The sequence below is a fragment of the Nansenia antarctica genome, assembly GCF_963989245.1.
Source record: "Nansenia antarctica genome assembly, chromosome: 16".
Classification (NCBI taxonomy): domain Eukaryota; kingdom Metazoa; phylum Chordata; class Actinopteri; order Argentiniformes; family Microstomatidae; genus Nansenia; species Nansenia antarctica.
The window spans coordinates 5,459,093-5,479,061 of record NC_137686.1 but is presented as its reverse complement, the minus strand read 5'-3'; the positions used below and the strand labels follow the sequence as shown (position 1 = coordinate 5,479,061).

The 19,969-nt window shown below is 44.0% G+C and overlaps 1 protein-coding gene across 1 annotated transcript in view; it reads right to left on the bottom strand.

Annotated features, from left to right (window-relative positions):
* egfra (epidermal growth factor receptor a (erythroblastic leukemia viral (v-erb-b) oncogene homolog, avian)) overlaps positions 1-19,969 on the bottom strand; it is a 59,021-nt gene that overhangs the window by 20,180 nt on the left and 18,872 nt on the right. The window contains exons 2-11 of the mRNA XM_080546633.1: positions 9,930-10,081; positions 9,119-9,305; positions 8,618-8,749; positions 7,764-7,832; positions 7,409-7,527; positions 4,788-4,929; positions 2,011-2,127; positions 1,498-1,624; positions 762-835; positions 523-610 (exon numbers count right to left, since the gene is read on the bottom strand). Of these exons, the coding sequence (XP_080402759.1) occupies positions 523-610; positions 762-835; positions 1,498-1,624; positions 2,011-2,127; positions 4,788-4,929; positions 7,409-7,527; positions 7,764-7,832; positions 8,618-8,749; positions 9,119-9,305; positions 9,930-10,081 (1,207 nt within the window). The remainder of the gene's footprint in view (positions 1-522; positions 611-761; positions 836-1,497; positions 1,625-2,010; positions 2,128-4,787; positions 4,930-7,408; positions 7,528-7,763; positions 7,833-8,617; positions 8,750-9,118; positions 9,306-9,929; positions 10,082-19,969) is intronic.

Genomic DNA, 19,969 nt, shown 5'->3' with positions numbered 1-19,969 from the left:
CTCTGTACATACAGTAATGTTTTCACACTTCAAATACAATGTATTTGTATTCATATTTCTAAACTGCCTTGTCCACACTTTTCTCTTCCTATTCCTAAGTTATCCTTATCTACCTGTATAGTATACACATACGCAGCTCTGTTTAATCATTTCTTTATTCCAGTCGTACATTATATTATTTTTTGTTTTTATCTCCACACTTGCTTTGGCAATGTAAACTTATGTTTCCCATGCCAATAAAGCCCTTTAAACTGACATTGAACTGAAATTGAGAGATATGTTGCGTTCCAAATCCTAGCATCTAGCCTAGCCTCTGGTAGAGATGTAGACTGGACCTGGCTGTTAGCCCTAGCCTAGCCTCTGGACCTGGCTGTTAGCCCTAGCCTAGCCTCTGGACCTGGCTGTTAGCCCTAGCCTAGCCTCTGGACCTGGCTGTTAGCCCTAGCCTAGCCTCTGGACCAGGCTGTTAGCCCTAGCCTAGCCTCGGGTAGAGATGTAGACTGGGCCTGGCAGTGACCTCACCGTTTGGTCCGTCCACGGATGATCTCCAGGTTCTCAAAGGGATCCAGGGAGGTCATGTTCTCTGGCCAAGTCTGGATCAGCAAGAATCCTACAAGATGACACCATTTGTTGTAAATAGCCGTGGGAAATACAACAACAAAAATACAAAAAGTTAATGCAAAGATTATTATGGGCAGCTCTTTTGTTCTACTAAACTGACTCATAAGATACTTTTTTCTTGAATATTTCACTTATCTTACCAGTAATTTCTTTGACCGTCTGGAAAACATCTAGCTTGGAGTGTTCCAGCCTTGGTGCATTGGTATATTGGTCCCTACAAATAACAAGAACAACTGTGAAATGTCTGTGTCATCTTCACAAAATGAACATAGGATCAGCCACAAAAAAAAGAATGTAATTACTTATACAGATATGTATATGTATATAAGTAAAACCACAAATATTCACAAAAGTTCACAAAATTCTGCGCCCTTCTGTTAACTGAGCCTTGGACATGGACTTTACCCGACTTTATTTTAGTCTCTCGCAAACATCTGGCAAACTTTTATTTTGCCGTGGACCATCCCTTTAAGACCCTCACCCCTATCATCTCCCTAGTGTCACTAAGTGAGAACAGATCCTGTCGACCAACAGAGAGTCTGAGAGGTGCTTGAAACAGACGGGGGGATTTTAAGCTGCATTATTATGCAAAAATAAAGATTAAAAAATGAAAAGAAAACGGGATTACTGTATGACATTGAGCACTTGTTCAGGTAACCCTGGTAACCCTGGTAACCCTATGCTTTAATTGTGTGTAATGAGTGCAAATCGGGATGTAAGGCGCCGGTGAAAGGGTCATCACGAGCGCAGCAAAAACGCCTTGAAAGGTGTGGTCTTGGTGACAACTTCCCACAGCACTTTTTCTATCCTGCGCCTACAGAATCTTAACGGAGAGGTGAGATTCTGGGATCCGAGATGATGGTGTCCCTGACTTACCCATGGATACTCGTTTTGAGAATAATGATGTTCCCGTTGATTTTGGTGCAGTTTTTGAAGGTGTCAATGTTGGTGGCGTTGATTGACAAGATGTTGGTGAGTTTTCCCATTCCAAGTCCATTGCAAACTGTAAAACAACCAGGAAGACATTCAAAACAAGGATGCTGTGCAATGATGCAATGATGCAATGATGCAATGATGCAATGATGCAATGATGCAACGATGCATCGCTTACTTCTTGCCACTTGGAAATCATTGTTTGGAAAAACCACGAGCCCCAAAAAAAACAGACAGTTTTACAACACAGAATTTACTGCGGTGCTGCAGGATTGGGGTCAATTCTTTTTGAGCACAATCACTTCAGGAAGTGATTGTTTTCTATTCTTTTCCTGTATTGACTGACCCCGCCCACCAGTTCAACAGCACATGGAGCCTGACACATGAATTCAGTGTGAGTGCAGTCAGGCCGTACAGCAGCAGGGCAGCAGTGTAGGTGGTACTGGTGATCTCTACCTTTGGGGCACAGCCCCTCACACTTCTTGCACTTCCTGACGCCTCCCTCGTCCACCTCGTAGGTGTCACTGCTGCACGTCCGCACGCACGCCCCGTGGTCCGTCACCACGTAGTTATCTGGGAGGAACAAATCAAATATGGATAGCTTAATCTCTTGTGAATCTTGTGTATCTGGGAATCACATCAAATGGGAAAAAAAGCATTCGAATTGATCAACTATAGTTTTCGACATATCTATTTACCCTTGCTTTGAAATGATTTCTGCTGTACAGTTCAGTCCAGTTTAGGTGCGATGATACACCATTGATTCTTGAGGAATACGACTAAAAGAGGCCTCGTGAGCTTCATACAACTGTCTCACCTCATGATATCACAACATGTAAGGCTGTTCTAACTCCCATGGTGATGTCAGAATGTCAGTGGTAGAAGTGACACGTCTGCAGCCCCATCCCTCAGCTTTATGTGACAGGGCTGACATGTTGTTGTTTTTTGAATTACAGATTGTGGCATTAAGAAGAGCCTAGAGAGAACGCAGGAGCTCGCTGTGGCACTCGGCACGCCCTGAAACTCAATCATTCTCTTTCCTTGTGTTACGCAGTTTATCATTAAACTCAGACTTAGGTTGGCACTCAATGACTAGTCTCCTGCACTTACGACTTGGCCCACTTATTCAGCCTACTTTGAATTTGACTTTTATATGGCCTGTGGAAGCCCCCTTGTGTAAATGGAATCCAAAGGTCTTATTTTGATAATCGAGGCCCCAAGATGCTAACCAAATACTGTACTGACAAACCATTATACTGTACATCCAATAACTATGGCTAGGGGTTATCCTGACCACAACACTTTGGGCCCTACTCACTGTACACTCCTTTAACTGGGGCCCTACTGTACACTCCTTTAACTAGGGCCCTACTCACTGTACACTCCTTTAACTAGGGCCCTACTCACTGTACACTCCTTTAACTAGGGCCCTACTCACTGTACACTCCTTTAACTAGGGCCCTACTCACTGTACACTCCTTTAACTAGGGCCCAACTCACTGTACACTCCTTTAACTAGGGCCCTACTGTACACTCCTTTAACTAGGGCCCTACTCAATGTACACTCCTTTAACTAGGGCCCTACTCACTGTACACTCCTTTAACTAGGGCCCAACTCACTGTACACTCCTTTAACTAGGGCCCTACTCAATGTACACTCCTTTAACTAGGGCCCTACTCAATGTACACCCCTTTAACTAGGGCCCAACTCACTGTACACTCCTTTAACTAGGGCCCTACTGTACACTCCTTTAACTAGGGCCCTACTCACTGTACACTCCTTTAACTAGGGCCCTACTGTACACTCCTTTAACTAGGGCCCTACTCACTGTACACTCCTTTAACTAGGGCCCTACTCAATGTACACTCCTTTAACTAGGGCCCTACTCAATGTACACCCCTTTAACTAGGGCCCAACTCAATGTACACTCCTTTAACTAGGGCCCTACTGTACACTCCTTTAACTAGGGCCCTACACACTGTACACCCCTTTAACTAGGGCCCTACTCAATGTACACTCCTTTAACTAGGGCCCTACTCAATGTACACTCCTTTAACTAGGGCCCTACTCACTGTACACTCCTTTAACTAGGGCCCTACTGTACACTCCTTTAACTAGGGCCCTACACACTGTACACCCCTTTAACTAGGGCCCTACTCAATGTACACTCCTTTAACTAGGGCCCTACTCAATGTACACTCCTTTAACTAGGGCCCTACTGTACACTCCTTTAACTAGGGCCCTACTGTACACTCCTTTAACTAGGGCCCTACTCACTGTACACCAGTGGAGGCTGGTGACTTCCAGAATTGAGGAGGCCAATTTTTTTTCCGCTTGCTCGCTTCACTCGCGATGGAATATTCCCTGTTCTTCTTATCTGTCTTTGTTAAAAATTATTAATTTGTGTTTGGCGGTACTGAAGGGATTGGGACACTCTCAGGATGGTGGATGAAGCAGCTTTTATTGCCTGCACAATGGGTCATCAAATAAACAAAACAATTGGCATGAATCTCTGGTCCGCCTGCAGCAGCTATTGTCCCTTCTGCTCAGGCTCACAACATTCACCTGTGACATGTCAAAAGCACTCAAACACTATGTCAATCAGACACACAACATACAATTCAGAACAATACTTCATCCATTTCTAATATTTATCCTGCAGAACAGCACTCATACGCGTGTGGCGGAAAAAGGTACTACACGGAGGCCAGGCCTCCTGTTCCCACCCATTTTCAGTGATTTGGCCAATCACATATTGCCATGAAAAAAATTGCATTACATTGACTTCTATGAGAAACCACTTTCCGACAGGAGGCCTGGCCTCCGTGTAGTACCTTTTTCCGCCACACGCGTGTATGAGTGCTGTTCTGCAGGATAAATATTAGAAATGGATGAAGTATTGTTCTGAATTGTATGTTGTGTGTCTGATAAAAAATATAATTATTGCTTTTTTAAATCTCTCTCTCTTCTCTCAAATTATTGGGGAGGCCAGGCCTCCTCCACCTCTATGGAGGAGCCTCCACTGCTGTACACTCCTTTAACTAGGGCCCTACTCACTGTACACTCCTTTAACTAGGGCCCAACTCACTGTACACTCCTTTAACTAGGGCCCTACTGTACACTCCTTTAACTAGGGCCCAGAGTGTTTCCTGGTTTGGTAGTGTTGTCATCAGCGCTAACATAAAGATCCTTCGGGGGGGGGGGGGGGGGGGGGGGGGGGCGTGGTTCTTACGTGGACAGCTCTTGACACAGGTGGCCCCGAAGTTGTACTTCCCGTGCGGGTTGCTGACCAGCTGGTGCATGTTGGGGTCGTAGAGGAAGAGGGGAGGACAGGTGTCCTTGCACGTCCCGTCATCCTGGAAGGCCCGGCAAGCCTGTGGCACAAACACACACGTCCAGGACACTGAGACGAGGACAGAGCAGCAGGCTAGACGATAACAAGAGTCATGCACACACACACACACACACACACACACACGCAGAGAGCCCTGTGCTAACGATAACAGTGCATTCCTAACAGGAATAACAGTGGCTTTCACTCTATAAACCTCCTAATTTGGAGCAAGGCTTGTCTCTCAAAAGCACTGTTGACTGTTTGAACAGTGATAAAAATGGCTTTACTTGGGAGCAACATCAACACAATGTAGTTTTCAGCCATTAAGTGGATCTGTCAAATACTTTGAGCGTTAGTGCCTGTCTTCAGCGCGAGATGGGAGGGGGTTTGCCCATCCGGAACATTTGTTCCATTGTAGCAGGAAAACTCAATCAAGCACGGCTAAATATTTGAAATGATGGTCTGTCAATGCTTGGTCAACACAGATTACCAGTCATATGAAGACATTTTCTTTACCACAACCAAGCATGTCATAAATCATAAAGCCATCTCCCTGTTTACCTCCTGGAAAAGACCCACTACCTGATGAAACATGTCCGAGTGGATCCCCATGCAATGCATTGTGGGAGTAACCACGGGCAACCGGATCAGACAAGCTACATTTGGTTTCAGTCAGATGTGGAGATAACTGCAGTGTTGACAATGACACATGTTTGGAGGAGTAAAGCAAATAGAAGACTCTCAGATGTGGTCAAATGTTGCTGGGACGGCCTCATAATGGATACTAATTAGAAAGTACTAATTTATAAAGTAATTATAAATTATGAAGCTAGAAATGCAACTCTGTCTGTTTCCTAAAACCCACGCCTACGGAAAGCTGAATCTTGAATAGGAGGGTTAGAGTTAGGGACACTTCACTCATTTTTAACACCACACTCATAATATACAGCGGTTGTCTACATTCTGCAGTCTGAGTTTTTTTTTTTAAGTGGACACGTGTTTATTGTACAACTGCTTGGTTGTTTGTTTGGACATTTAGACATTGAGACATTTAGACATTGAGACATTTAGACATTGAGGTCGCAGATATCAAAAAAACATGTAGACATCCAGGGCATTGACATGATTGACAGAGAGATAAAACAGAGTCACATTGAATGATTTACTGAGAGTCAACAGTGGGCAAGATCTCTCTCTTAACCTCTTCCTCCCTCCCTCCCTCCTTTCTACCATCTATCAGTATTTCTCCCCTATCTCTCCATCCCTCAAACTACTCTTTCAAATCCCTATCCTCCCTCCATACCGGCATCCCAAATCTATCCTCCCCCCACCCCTCTCCTCCCTCCCTCTCTCTCCTACATCATGGCCAGGGGTGTGATCTTCACGCGGACAGTCTTGAGACTGTAGTCAGCAGGTTTGTATGTGAGCCACACTATCCTGTTCTCTATCTCGTAGAGCGCCACTCCGCCTGTGTCGTACAGCCCCCCCAGTAGTACAGCCCCCTCAGTCAGAGAGATGTCATTGGGGGGTAAAAAATAATTATATCACACTTTTCAGACACTACAATGAGTTTCCACCCAGTTAGAGTGTTCGTGGTTAGTTTTGAAAATCAATTACATGTATTTTTAATTGTTTTACTCCAGAGTGGTTGTGTCCCATGTCCCCTGTGTGGAGGTTGTGTCCCATGTCCCATGTCCCCTGTGTGGAGGTTGTGTCCCATGTCCCCTGTGTGGAGGTTGTGTCCCATGTCCCCTGTGTGGAGGTTGTGTCCCATGTCCCCTGTGTGGAGGTTGTGTCCCATGTCCCCTGTGTGGAGGTTGTGTCCCATGTCCCATGTCCCCTGTGTGGAGGTTGTGTCCCATGTCCCCTGTGTGGAGGTTGTGTCCCATGTCCCCTGTGTGGAGGGTGTGTCCCATGTCCCCTGTGTGGAGGTTGTGTCCCATGTCCCCTGTGTGGAGGTTGTGTCCCATGTCCCATGTGTGGAGGGTGTGTCCCATGTCCCCTGTGTGGAGGTTGTGTCCCATGTCCCCTGTGTGGAGGTTGTGTCCCATGTCCCCTGTGTGGAGGTTGTGTCCCATGTCCCCTGTGTGGAGGGTGTGTCCCATGTCCCCTGTGTGGAGGTTGTGTCCCATGTCCCCTGTGTGGAGGGTGTGTCCCATGTCCCCTGTGTGGAGGGTGTGTCCCATGTCCCCTGTGTGGAGGGTGTGTCCCATGTCCCCTGTGTGGAGGGTGTGTCCCATGTCCCCTGTGTGGAGGTTGTGTCCCATGTCCCCTGTGTGGAGGGTGTGTCCCATGTCCCCTGTGTGGAGGTTGTGTCCCATGTCCCCTGTGTGGAGGTTGTGTCCCATGTCCCATGTCCCCTGTGTGGAGGTTGTGTCCCATGTCCCCTGTGTGGAGGGTGTGTCCCATGTCCCCTGTGTGGAGGGTGTGTCCCATGTCCCCTGTGTGGAGGTTGTGTCCCATGTCCCCTGTGTGGAGGTTGTGTCCCATGTCCCCTGTGTGGAGGTTGTGTCTCTCACCAGACAGTCTGTGGGCCGGGGGCCGGTGCAGCCAGCAGCACAGTGCTCGTTGCAGCAGTCGATGGGCGAGGGGCCCTGGCACCTCTTAGAGCACTGCTGGGCACAGTTCAGCTTGGTCACTGCAGGAGGGAGTCAGGGTCAGTACTGAGCACATGGCAGTTCCACCACACATAAGCCTCTTTTGGTCTAGGGCCTTTTTTTTGTAAAAAATATTTCGAGCACTTTTCTTAATTTACCTAATTTAGATGGAGGTGACCGTGCATTTCTGCATTAATTCATACTGGCAGACATGTTCATCACCCTCTCCGAGGGTACGGAGGCCTGTGTTTGTAGCTTACATGGCTTCAACACTTACATGTCTGGCAGTTTTCTGGGCCAGGCGCCCAGCATGAACCATTGAAGCACCCAGGGTCACATCTTTTACCTATATGTCAAACAACCCAAAACAGAGTAGAATAATTAAACATATTCTGTATATATATATATATAATTATATACATATGTGACACGGTGAGGTGAAAAGGTCTACATGCTGGCAATTCTCAAGTCGAATTACTAGTCGAAATACAAATGATTTTTTTTCTTAAAAACATTTTTTCTGCTTGTCTGCTTTCTACGTGTTGAAGAGCCCACTAACAAACAATGTGTTTTTAGCATGTTGATATTCTACCAGCATGCTGTGATGTGCTAAACATGCAGGTAGACGATCATAGCCATGCTCCTTCTTAGCTGCTAACTAGCTACCAACGAGATGTTTGTTTTGTCTGTTGGATTCAGAGCGAGATTCTCAGGTATTTGGTTTGAGGTGTACCAACATTCAAATAAGCATATCGTCTTCAACAATCTTCTTTCACTTTCATAATCTGTAAAAAAACATAAACTGGAAAATAACCTTGCCCTACTTGGGGACTTTTTCACCAGACCCTGTTACACATAATTAAGCATATTAAACAACTTCCAAACAGTAACCTAAAACAGAGCACTAAAAAAGGGTTCTTCATTTTTCCCTGTAGGGGTTTTGGGTTCCATGTTGAACCCATTTGGGGGGGGAAACTAGGTCAGCCTCTTTATAGCAGCCTCCTTCTAATATCTAACTACAGGAACACACCTGGCCTCAATGGTGCATAAAACCCCTAAAACTAATAGGATAGCAACAGTCATGCAATCATGCATTGTGTCGTTTCGTTTACTGTAAAACGAGATACTTACAGAGTGGGTAGGAGGTGGGCTGGGGAAATTCCATGTTGGGTTTGCTGTCACTGTCCACAATGTCAAACCACTGGATCGTTTCAACGTTACACAAATGGTTGCCTGAGAACCTTACACCTCCTTTAAGTATTTCTAAAAAAAAAGAAGAAAAAAAGAGAGAGAGAGAGAGAGAGAGAGAGAGAGGTGGTAGACAACTTTCAATGTGAATAAATAGATATGATATGACATGACCTAGTGGATAGTGAGTTGGACTGCTGATCAGAAGGTCATGAGTTCAAATCCCACCTGGGAACACTGACACTAATGTGCCCTTGAGTAAGGCACTTAGCCCTCAGCTACTCCAGGGAGACTGTCCCTGTTATCTCTAATTGTAAGTCGCTTTGGATAAAAGTGTCTGCTAAATGGTTAAAATGTCAAAAACAACAACAACAACAACAACAACAACAACAACAGCAGCAGCATAGTGTCCTAGCAGGAGGCGGAGTTAACCTGGGGACCGACCTGTCAGGCTAGTCAGCGGCAGCTCCCTGGTCCCCACACCCATGGACTTGTCATAGTTCAGCAGCACGGCCAGGGCAAAGCCACCGTCGTAGAGGGAGTGGCCTCGGATGATGCGGAGGTTGTCCAGGGGAATCTTGGTCGCAGTGTTGAGAGCTATGAGAACGTAGCCACCTACCTCCTGAATGGACTGTGGGGAAACAGGTTTCCGTTTAAAGGTACATTTCTGCATGTTTCATTTGAGGTGAGAGGTCTCCCCGACAGGGCTTTGCCAGTGTACAGTGGTCTGAAATGTCTTTTGCTGTTGTTTTTGTCTGTGTGTAAGGTTTTGTCTCCTACTGAATTGTATGTCGACTACTTCATATCACCACAAGGGGCAGAAAAGCTATGGATTAAGCCTTGAAGTTTCACCTTTACATTATTCGGACCGGCACAGTATAGTTATGGAAGACATTCACCCCATGTTTACCAGCTGCTGCCTACTCCCCTCTCGATTGAACCGTTTTAGATGAGGTTGAACATGTCGCTACACTGCTAACCCATTGAACCGTTTTAGATGAGGTTGAACATGTCGCTACACTGCTAACCCATGGAAGCTGCATGGTCAGCAGTATGAGCTGAACCTCAGACTATTTTCCCAAAAGCCGTCTCAGGAAGAGGTGAGCTCACGTATTCTGGACAGCTCGGTCTGTCGAAATCGTATTGGACCACTTTGTGTAAGGTCAAAAAAACAGGCTCGTGGAATCCTTTCAGCAGCTGTGATGTGTATACGTTTTCATCAAGTAATGGTTTCCGCAGATGTGCTCTTGCTTACCCTGAGGAAAGACAGGTCGTACTGGTCCTCCATGTGGGTGACCTCCAGGTTCTCCAGGACCACAGTACAGTTGCTGTACGTCTTCACCATGTTCAGGTAGTGGTCGTCCTTGTCACCCAGCAGGTTGAACCGGTTGGTGATGCCCTGGCATACTGGGGAAGGAAGAGGGTGAAGGTGGTGAGATAGTATGCTGGAGGAGAGTAGAAGGAGTAGAGACAAGCTGACATTCAAACAGTCTTCTCAGTCAGAGCCATCCATTACTGGAATACTCTTCCTACTGATTTAAGAGAGTGTAATAGCTTTCTAACTTTTAAACTAAGGGGGTGGCTTAAATTAAACCAGATTTGTGATCATGAGTAATCATACTCATTTCAAGCACTGCTCGTAAACACTGTTTTTAATTATATTCGTCACTTTGTTATGTATCTGTGTATTGTCTCGTTTTGTATTGTATTGCAATGTTGCGTCATTTTGCTGTGCCTGCTTATCTTGTATTGTCTTGCTTTGTCTTGTATTGTCATGTAGTGTGTTGCCTGTTGTGTCGTTTTCGTGTTGTGCTTGGTGATGTTTTTAATGACACTACACCATTCATTTTGTAATAGCCTGCTCAGGGACTACAGATGAAAATTAGCTCATGAGCTAACTCACAAATTTACATTGATGTGGAAACTGATTTGTTGATTACTGTGCACTGTCCCTGGTAAATAAATACATAAATAATAAAACAAATAAAATATACTTTCAGAATGAACATTTAGCCTAATCAATTATGGTAGGCCTTAACCCACAACAACAGGTTGGTGACCTGGTGAATCCAAATATCCCTTCTCCCTTGATCTACATACTGAATTAAACACAGCATTATTTGTTTCTACTGTAAACTGATTAATCTATCAATAATATGTAACTTGGAGAATTAATTCTTTTGTGAAAATAGACTAATTCATGCTGGTATTCAAACAACAACTCAGGATGCTGTAACATGTAGTATAGAGTAAGATCTGAACAAATGGAAACAAAATACTTCAAAGCGAAAGAAAGGTGATCATGATTGTTATACTTCAGTCAGGACAGTGTCAACGATTTCCCTTTCTTCCTCTCTGACACACCATCCCTCATTCACATTCATTATGGCTGAGCTTTTTTTCTGGTGGGTTTGTTTCTTTGTTTGGAAGTGTGAGCTGTGCACAGTCATAATTTGGCCCATTCAGCTCGCAAAAAAGCTGATCTGGATTTTATCTAAAATGGGAACTAAGTCTTTACAACGCTTACTGATGACTCAGTGAGCTGGCGGTTATTTATATTGGCACAGAGCTGAATCTTTCCACTGCAGGCTAGTTAAAACAAACGCGTACAAACTCCGGGCCTTGTCATTTGTGAGCATAAATGTTGAGTTATTCATCCACTTCATATGATTCACCGGGTTATCATCTCTTCTACTCATCTTCCTGAGCACAAAGAACAAAGAACAAACATTAAAGAGATGCTACAGGATTATTGCCAATACTATCTTTACATCAAATGTTGACTGAATGGTTCATGAGATAATGTTAATCGATTTCTCATCTCATTCGATGACACAGTCCTCAGTTTAAGGCCAACAAACTTGAGCGAAATAAGCTTATGCTCATGGTAGTAGGGAGTTGTGCCCCTCTGTCCAATCAGGTCATTTCTTTACAATGTTTTGTCTATTCCGGGACCCCTTTTTGGTTTGTGAGCTCTCATTTCAAAACTAATGGCTGAAAAATAATCCTGTATCATCTCTTTAAAGGGCGGAACACTGCATTAGAAATGTTGCATTTAATTTTTAAAAAGAGAGAAAGACAGGTTTTACACTTTACTTTTAGGACTACTAAGGTTTTAAAGGAATTTGAGAATATATAAGTGTGATCTACTCCTTACATCACTATTTGCACTTTTTGTTGGATACTAAACTGCGTTTCGTTGTGTAGCACTTGTACTCAGCGATGACAATTAAGTTGAATCTAATCTAATCTAATCTAATCTAATCTAATCTAATCTTTAAAAAGACTCACAACGGCAGCTATCTTGTATGACAGAATAAAGTGTTTGGATAAGCAAGGCAGTGGTAAAGACAAGTGTGCACAGAGCAGACAAGAGGATCTCGCTGAGAAAACAGGTCGTCTTCCGGATTATTCTGTCCCGTGAGCCCGTCTGACAGGTTCAGACCGACTCTGTGAATCAGTGGCGCAGACATCTCTGAGGTTCGCTAACCGTCATCCTCACACAGAGAACTACCGGCTGTCAGGGACTGACTCATCTTCACCTTTGGAACAGGTCTCTCTTGCAAAAGAGATTTTTTCAAGCTCAATTGAATTTACCCTGTATAAATAAAGGGGGGGGGGGGGAGAAAAATGCTTAATTGGGATGTGGAATAAAATTCACTTTACTCAAAGACCGTTCCGTGAATTTGATAGGTGTCAAAGTGTCTATCTTTCAGACCAGACAGGAGATGGAGACCTCCTGTCCTGTGTCAGTGGAGGTGCTGCTGTGTCGTTTGTTGGAGTGCATTCCTCGACGTGTCTGCTCTTGACAGCAACGCTGTTACAAGATGAAGAGCACGGGCTTCAGCAGAAGACACACCCAGGACTATCCTTTCATCAACATTAGCCCGTTTTCATTTCTAACTCATCACCGTGAAGGGATTCTTCTTCTGTCAAAACCCAGAAAACAGGAACATAATGTAAAACACTACAGATAAGAAAACCATTTGGGACGATGCCAGTTCATTGTCACTGGGCCCAATGGTGGGAACAGTACCTGACATATCAAATGACTGATTCTGTTGATTTACGCCCTGGCCACACCAGTCTAAGCTATCTGTTAGTGACGTTATTACGGATTGAGCCGATGTTTTCTCTACGGGAGCCATCCATTGACAGACAACAGAGACAACAAGGATCTGTACTGTGTTTCATATGTATGTGAGTTTTTTCTTTATGGACAAAAACTGCCAAAGAATTCCAGGAACATTGACCGAGCAACAACACGTTGACTGGCTACAACACGAAGCATCATCATTTAAATGCATTTTGAGTGAATAAAGTCACCCGTGAAACGAACAGCTGTCCGTTCTTCTGTGAAGCTCTATTCTATTCCTCATTAACTTCTCCCCGAGGGAACGGCGTGAACCCAACCGTCCACTAGGCCCAACGCCTCAGCAACAACAGGCAGACTTAGGAAGCAAGCTGCCTGTTTTAATTAGAGGGGGCGTGTGAGATTTAATTAGTTCTAATTACGACTCCGACTGAGAGGCCAAACAACGATAAACATATTGCTATTTTTGTCATGGGCAATGTAGCGTGTTTACCCTCGACGGACATCATAGATCATCACAGAGCTATCATATCATGGAGATAAGCAAAATCACACACCCATGATGAGGTGTAAAGACATTAGACCGACAATAATAGGCTGTGCCTTGTGGATGTTATTCTGGTTACAGTGTGTACAACCAGATAAGGCCCATCAATTTCCTTGGGCATATAGTGGAGGCGGAGTCTAATCTAAACGAATCGAAGAGTTGAAATTAAAGATGAGCAAAGGTTAAACAATATTATCTTTCGTCTGGCCTGAATCCAGAATGGTGCTGGTGTACGGTAAAGAGAAACACCAGGCATTGCATAAGCCGCAGTAAACACTGTACTGACTCTACCTGCTGACCTCATCAAAGTGTTTATGGTGGACCCAGGCAATGCACTAAATGACCTGATATTACACTGCCATAAAGTGACTTCCTGATTGGCTCACACAATAGGGAAGACAGTGACTCTTATCACTCTAGTGCCGCCTGAGGTCAGACTCCTGACATTACAGTACGAGCATCAGCAGTCATATGCTTGAGATGAAGAGAGAATCATAGATTTATAATACTGAATCCTACCAAATACGTGGCTGGTGACATCATCGTGACATCATGGTGGCTGGTGACATCATCGTCTGAAAACGTATCATACATACAGTACAGGCCAAAAGTTTGGACACACCTTCTCATTCAATGCGTTTCCTTTATTTTCATGACTATTTGGTACATTGTAGATTCTCACTGAAGGCATCAAAACTATGAATGAACACATAGGAATTATGTATTTAACAATAAAGTGTGAAATAACTCTAAATATGTCTTATATTTTAGATTCCTCAAAGTAGCCACCCTTTGCTTTTTTGTTGTTAATACAATATATAATAATAATATTACATATCATATTTGTTAATAATAATATGTTATTATATATATTTAATATTATTATTATATATTTTATTAACAACAAAAACATACATTTTATTAACAACAAAAAAGCAAAGGGTGGCTACTTTGAGGAATCTAAGATATAAGACATATTTAGAGTTATTTCACACTTTTTTGTTAAGTACGGTACATCATTCCACATGTGTTCATTCATAGTTTTGATGCCTTCAGTGAGAATCTACAATGTAAATAGTCATGAAAATAAAGGAAACACATTGAATGAGAAGGTGTGTCCAAACTTTTGGCCTGTACTGTACATATACAGCCTTAGCTCTAAATGTGAATTGATTGCGGAAAGTTTCAAGTTTCAAGTTAATTGTTATGTCACATTACACAAGTGTATTGTATTGAGTTGATCAACAACATGTAATGTTCCCCAATAGAAAATCTGGATGGAAATTAACTACAACTTGTCTTAGGTGATGCCCCAGCTATTTCCATAGCCCCTGATTCACCGTAGACTCATGGTAAGTATGTACAGTATCTCTACCTAAGATGCAGGGAGTGGTTTGCGGTGATATCAATGGGAGGGAGGGAGAGAACGAAGGAGAGAGATTGTAAATGCCTCTCTGATTGCCTCACTTCCTCCAGCTGCAGTGCAGTCACACATGTCCAGGAGCCAAGGAGGAGCAAGGAGTGGCTGAGCCTGGCAGGCCTCCAGAACCTCTACCTCTGTGTGTGTGTGTGTGTGTGTGTGTGTGTGTGTGTGTGTATGTGTGTGTGTGTGTGTGTGTGTGTGTGTGTGTGCGCCTATGTATGCATGTGCGTGCTTGGGTGAGTGTGTGTGTGTGTGTGTGTGTGCCTATGTATGCATGTGCGTGCTTGGGTGTGTGTGTGTGTGTGCCTATGTATGCATGTGCGTGCTTGGGTGTGTGTTTGTGTTTGTGTGGGTGTGTGTGCGCCTATGTATGCATGTGCATGCTTGGGTGAGTGTGCGTGTGTGCGTGTGTGTGTGTGTGTGTGTGTGTGTGTGTGTGTGTGTGTGTGTGCCTATGTATGCATGTGCGTGCTTGGGTGTGTGTGTGTGTGTGTGTGTGTGTGTGATGCAATCAGGTGGGCGCCACCCTGTTGGAGAGGCCTCAGGTGTACAGCACCTTCCCTGCAGCGCTCTGCACTGAGCAGCAGAAACCTGATCATTAGTCACTGGGTCTTGCTGCAACGTGCAGTCGTAGATCGCTGTTTTTACGCTTGTCCGAAAACCCAAAGGTGTGAGGCTGTGTTTCTGTCTCCCGAGGCTATCAGATCTGTAGCTTTAGGAAACGCACTGAAGGAACCCTAGTGCTCATGCTCTAAAAGAGTATTAGCTCTGTACCCAGGTCAGGTACCGACTGCTGTTGTACAGTTCCTAAAACAGTCCTAGGGGATAAGTTTCAAGTTTCAGGTTTAATGTTACGTCACATTACACAAGTGTAAGAGAGTCAAATGCGGTCTGTTCTATTCATTTGTGCAGTCATAAGAGAGCTGTCAATGTGTAGTATTGATTCTAGGCCTTTGGAGTCAGTCTGCTATTGGTGTCTGTCAACATGAGGACCAAAGAGATGTCATCGAAAGTCAGGAAGCCAATATGAGACTGAAATATCACAATCAATCTGAAATATAGCCAAAACAGCAGGGGCAGCATGTAGCCTAGAGGTTAGAGTGGCCAGCTAGCAACCGGAAGGTCGCTGGTTCGATCCCCGCCTCAGGAAGGAGCCGGATGTGAGCTGGTGACTAGAGGGTTGCTGGCATCATAACTAAGGTGCCTTTGAGCAAGGCACTTAACCCCTAATTGCTCCAGGGGCGCTGACTATGGCTGACCCTGTGCCTAGAGCAAAAAATACATTTCTTTGTACTTTTGTCGTGCAATGACAAAGGTTGACCAAAATTGGGGTGCTTAGTGGCGTAGCACACATGAAGCACACATGGTTCCTGGTTCGATTCGAGCCCACCATCTTGCATGTCATCCTTCCTCTCTTTAACCCATCCTTCGTGTCATTCTCCACAGTCTCTATCCCAATAAAGCAAAAAGTTGACTGTTTGGAACAGAGTGATGGCAACAGAATGGAGTGATGGCAAGAGTATTGTGGAGAAAAAAAGGAACTCAATATCCACAGCATACCACCTAATCAGTGGAATATGGTGGAGGGGGTGTTATGGCTTGGGTATGAAGGCTTCCACTGGAACTGGCTCACTTGTCATCAGCGATGGAGTAACTGCTGACGGCAGCAGCAGGATGAATTCTGAAGTGTACAGAAACATCTTGTACAGAAAATGCCTCTAAACTCATTGAACTGGAACTGCGCTTCATCATACAGCAGGACAATGACCCAAAACATGCTGTCAAGGAATTTTTCAGGACCAAAAAGTGGAAAGTTGTTGACTGGCCAAGTCAATCTGCAGATTTCAATCCTATTGAACATTTAATCTGCTGAAGAGGAGACATAGGGCCAAACATCATTAAAACAAACAACAACTGAAGATGGATGCATGTCCAGGCCTGACAGAGCATCACAGGGTTTCAGACTTCAGGCAGCACATACTACATATGAGTTCTTCATTTGGACATTGTGTTGGTTGCGTTTGTCCACTTTGGAAAAAAGTGTTGTCATTTCTGAATAGTGAAACCAATATGTAGCCTACATATAGAATATGTACCAGACCAATATGTACACATTGTACAACACCATTGAATAAAAGCTGAGAATGTCTACTTTATCCTCACCTAAGTGTGACTTTTGGAGTGTAGAGCCGAAAAATGCTTCACTGTCCCACAAGTTACACAGGGCACTATATACTGTATTTGGCTTTAGAAAATATAACCTAATATTTTATGCAGCCAGTACATACATTAGGTACTAATGTACCTTAAATGAAAATGATATAATTATTATTATTATTATTACAATAATTATAATAGTAATAATAATATTCATCGTAATCATAATAATAACAATAAAGATTATAATAATAATAATAATAATAATAATAATAATAATAATAATAAAGTAATCATGATTGAAACCCTACTGAGAACAACAGAAATGATCCCACGCTGTTAGCTTCCCCTCGTTCACTACCTGCAATTCAATTACACCTCGTCCAGAGTCTGCTAATTATATTATTGGAGATTTCATTCTTGATTAAAGGGAAGTGGCTACGTTAATTGATCTTCTTGTTTGTTTATTTCTCCAAGGCTCTACTATCACAGTGAAGCATCTTGTGTAGGCTAATCTTTTTCCCCTCTTGGTAGCTCAAAATCAATTCAAAACAAATTATTCAGACGTTAATGTATCATCATTGTCTGTGAACAAATATATGATTTATCTCGATTTAAAGAATCTCGTAAGACATTTCATGAGAGGAGTTTAATGAGAAGCTGGTGTGCTGTATTCTACAATCTATCTACAGAATTCACATTTCTGAGGAAATAACAGATGTTTTGTGGAGCAGTTCTGCTTTCCTTGGATCCAGTACAAAGTCAGGGCTCCTTGGGGGTGCGTTGCCTCAAGTTTCCAGGCCCCAAGATTTCATAAATCTCCCAGGCCCACTATCAGTGAGGGAGGAAAATAAAGCACTTCCTCAATTCTTCCTGTGCATTGAGCACACACTTCCTGCTCCTCCACTCTCTACATGGCCAGGACTGGGGAGGGGGGAGGATCATGCCTTGGACTGAGGAGGAGGGGGGGGGGATCAAGTCACAATTACTTGGCTATCCAATTCCAAACATAATACTTTGGTATCCTGATGCAGTTGACATATGTATCAGGTAAGGACTAGAATGTCAGAAGAAAGAAAATGTTGGACAGGCATGCATTCATGAATACGAAGTCTGGTTGCAGTTGAAGAAACACAAGAATGCATGTCCTCCTATTGCAAAATTGCAAATGTTAAAATGGTAGAAAACTGGTAAAAAATATAAAAAAAATAGTCCAGCAGAGTCTAGTACCCTACTTCTGTATTGATGCCATATTGATTATGCAGACACCAAACAACCTTTCAGCAACAAAGCTGGAAGAATTTGATTGTTCTCCATAAACATTCACGAAACGTCCCCAATATCCTGTTCTTTGTATTGAGAGGCCAGAGGAAGACGTGGGAAATGCATCAGTCCCTTTGAGAAAATCACTTGTGCGTCTCAAAAGAATAAGGGCTGGAGGAACCCCCACTCGCCCCCCCCCCCCCCCTTCCCTGACATCTCAGGCCCCTTGACATCTCAGGAAGTTCTTTGCATGGGGTCGGTCCTAGGCAGCTGAGCTATGAAGCTAACCCAGAGGCGTGTTGTTTTCTCTAGGGAATGGGGATGGGGGCCAGAAGAAGATTCTAGAAAGGTTCTGAGGAGGAAGGAAGGGAGATTAGCCAACCCAGATGTTCAGAGCCACTAGCACCTATGGCTGCCTTTCATACTTGTAAGAGAGGGAGACTTTTAGGCCTTATGCTTGATGAAGGAAAATGGCAGCTGAATCAAAAATATCAGTGAGGACAAAATAACACCAGTCCAGCTGTGGAGCAAACAAGCACCAGTGGATGACTGATTACTGTAACTGTGTTACACAAGGCTCTAACTGCCCACTTGGATACATCCAAGTGTAGCTGAGCGCCTTTGAAAATGCTGTATTGATGGGTCAGGCCCTTCAAAGCCACGGAAAGACACCAAATAAAGACCAAAAAGGCTAATGTTTACTCCTCGCTGAGTGTTCTCCAACAGTCAGTGAGACACTCCAGATAGCTGTGTTTACTCTGAGACCCTGTGCCGGAACGCTGGTTATAAGTTCCTTCAAGGGATACAAAAACAATGCCCCCCCCCTCACAAAAACCGAACCCAAAACATTGTCAGATACTTTCAATCATGTCCATGACCCTGTGGCTTCACGGGAGAGCTTGCCAATAGATATTTAGGCTGACACAGAGCCACTGTTCAGCAAAGCATGTATCAATCATGTAATGGCTGAACGCACAAAAAGCTCTATTCAAGTCGGGTTATCCTTTAAATGACCACAGTGGACAGCCGTACCCTTTATTCATTTATCTTGACTGTCAATGGTGCATTCATCTCATACTGACGCCCTTTTGTGGCGGCAGAAAACGATATCATAGATTTGTTATTGATTTGAATAAGCAAGAGAAAGCATCAATTACTGAACACAAAATATTTCTTTATTGAAGTCATACATCAGTTAGTACCCTTCACTCCCCAGCCTCCCCATAGTAAGAACAATGACAGAACACATTCATCCTTCAAAAAACACCCCCCGCCCCCAGTCACCAAACACTCCCCCATCCCCTTTAAGTCCCATAATCTACCCACCATCCTCCTTAAACGTTCAACATTCTACACACTTCCTTCTTTCACTCTAGACATTCTCCTCATTGTACGTCCTCACAGTCAAGACATTCTACCCCGTCTCCCCCCTTCCACTGCTAACACTACACTCCTCTTCACTCCCACAGGAAGCACGAGAGGAAGACTGGAGAGGGAGTGGGCGGCAAAACTCACTGCAGTCTTTTTTCCTCCCTTCACCAACTGTCTTGCCTGGAAAAGTAGAAGGGAAGAGAGAAAGAAAAAAAAAACACCACAGGCAGAAAAACCCACACATTTCACACATCATTCCAGCAGGAAGAAAAAAACAAGCTGTGAGTCAGGAATCGGGAATTCCCAATTGGTTTCAGCATTCCCAAAGCCGTCCCAGGTCACAGCATAGGGACACAGCCCCAAAGACAGATAAGGAGCTCTCTCCTCCTCACACCTCAGATAAAGACTCTGGCAGACACTTATAAACCCAACGAGAACAAC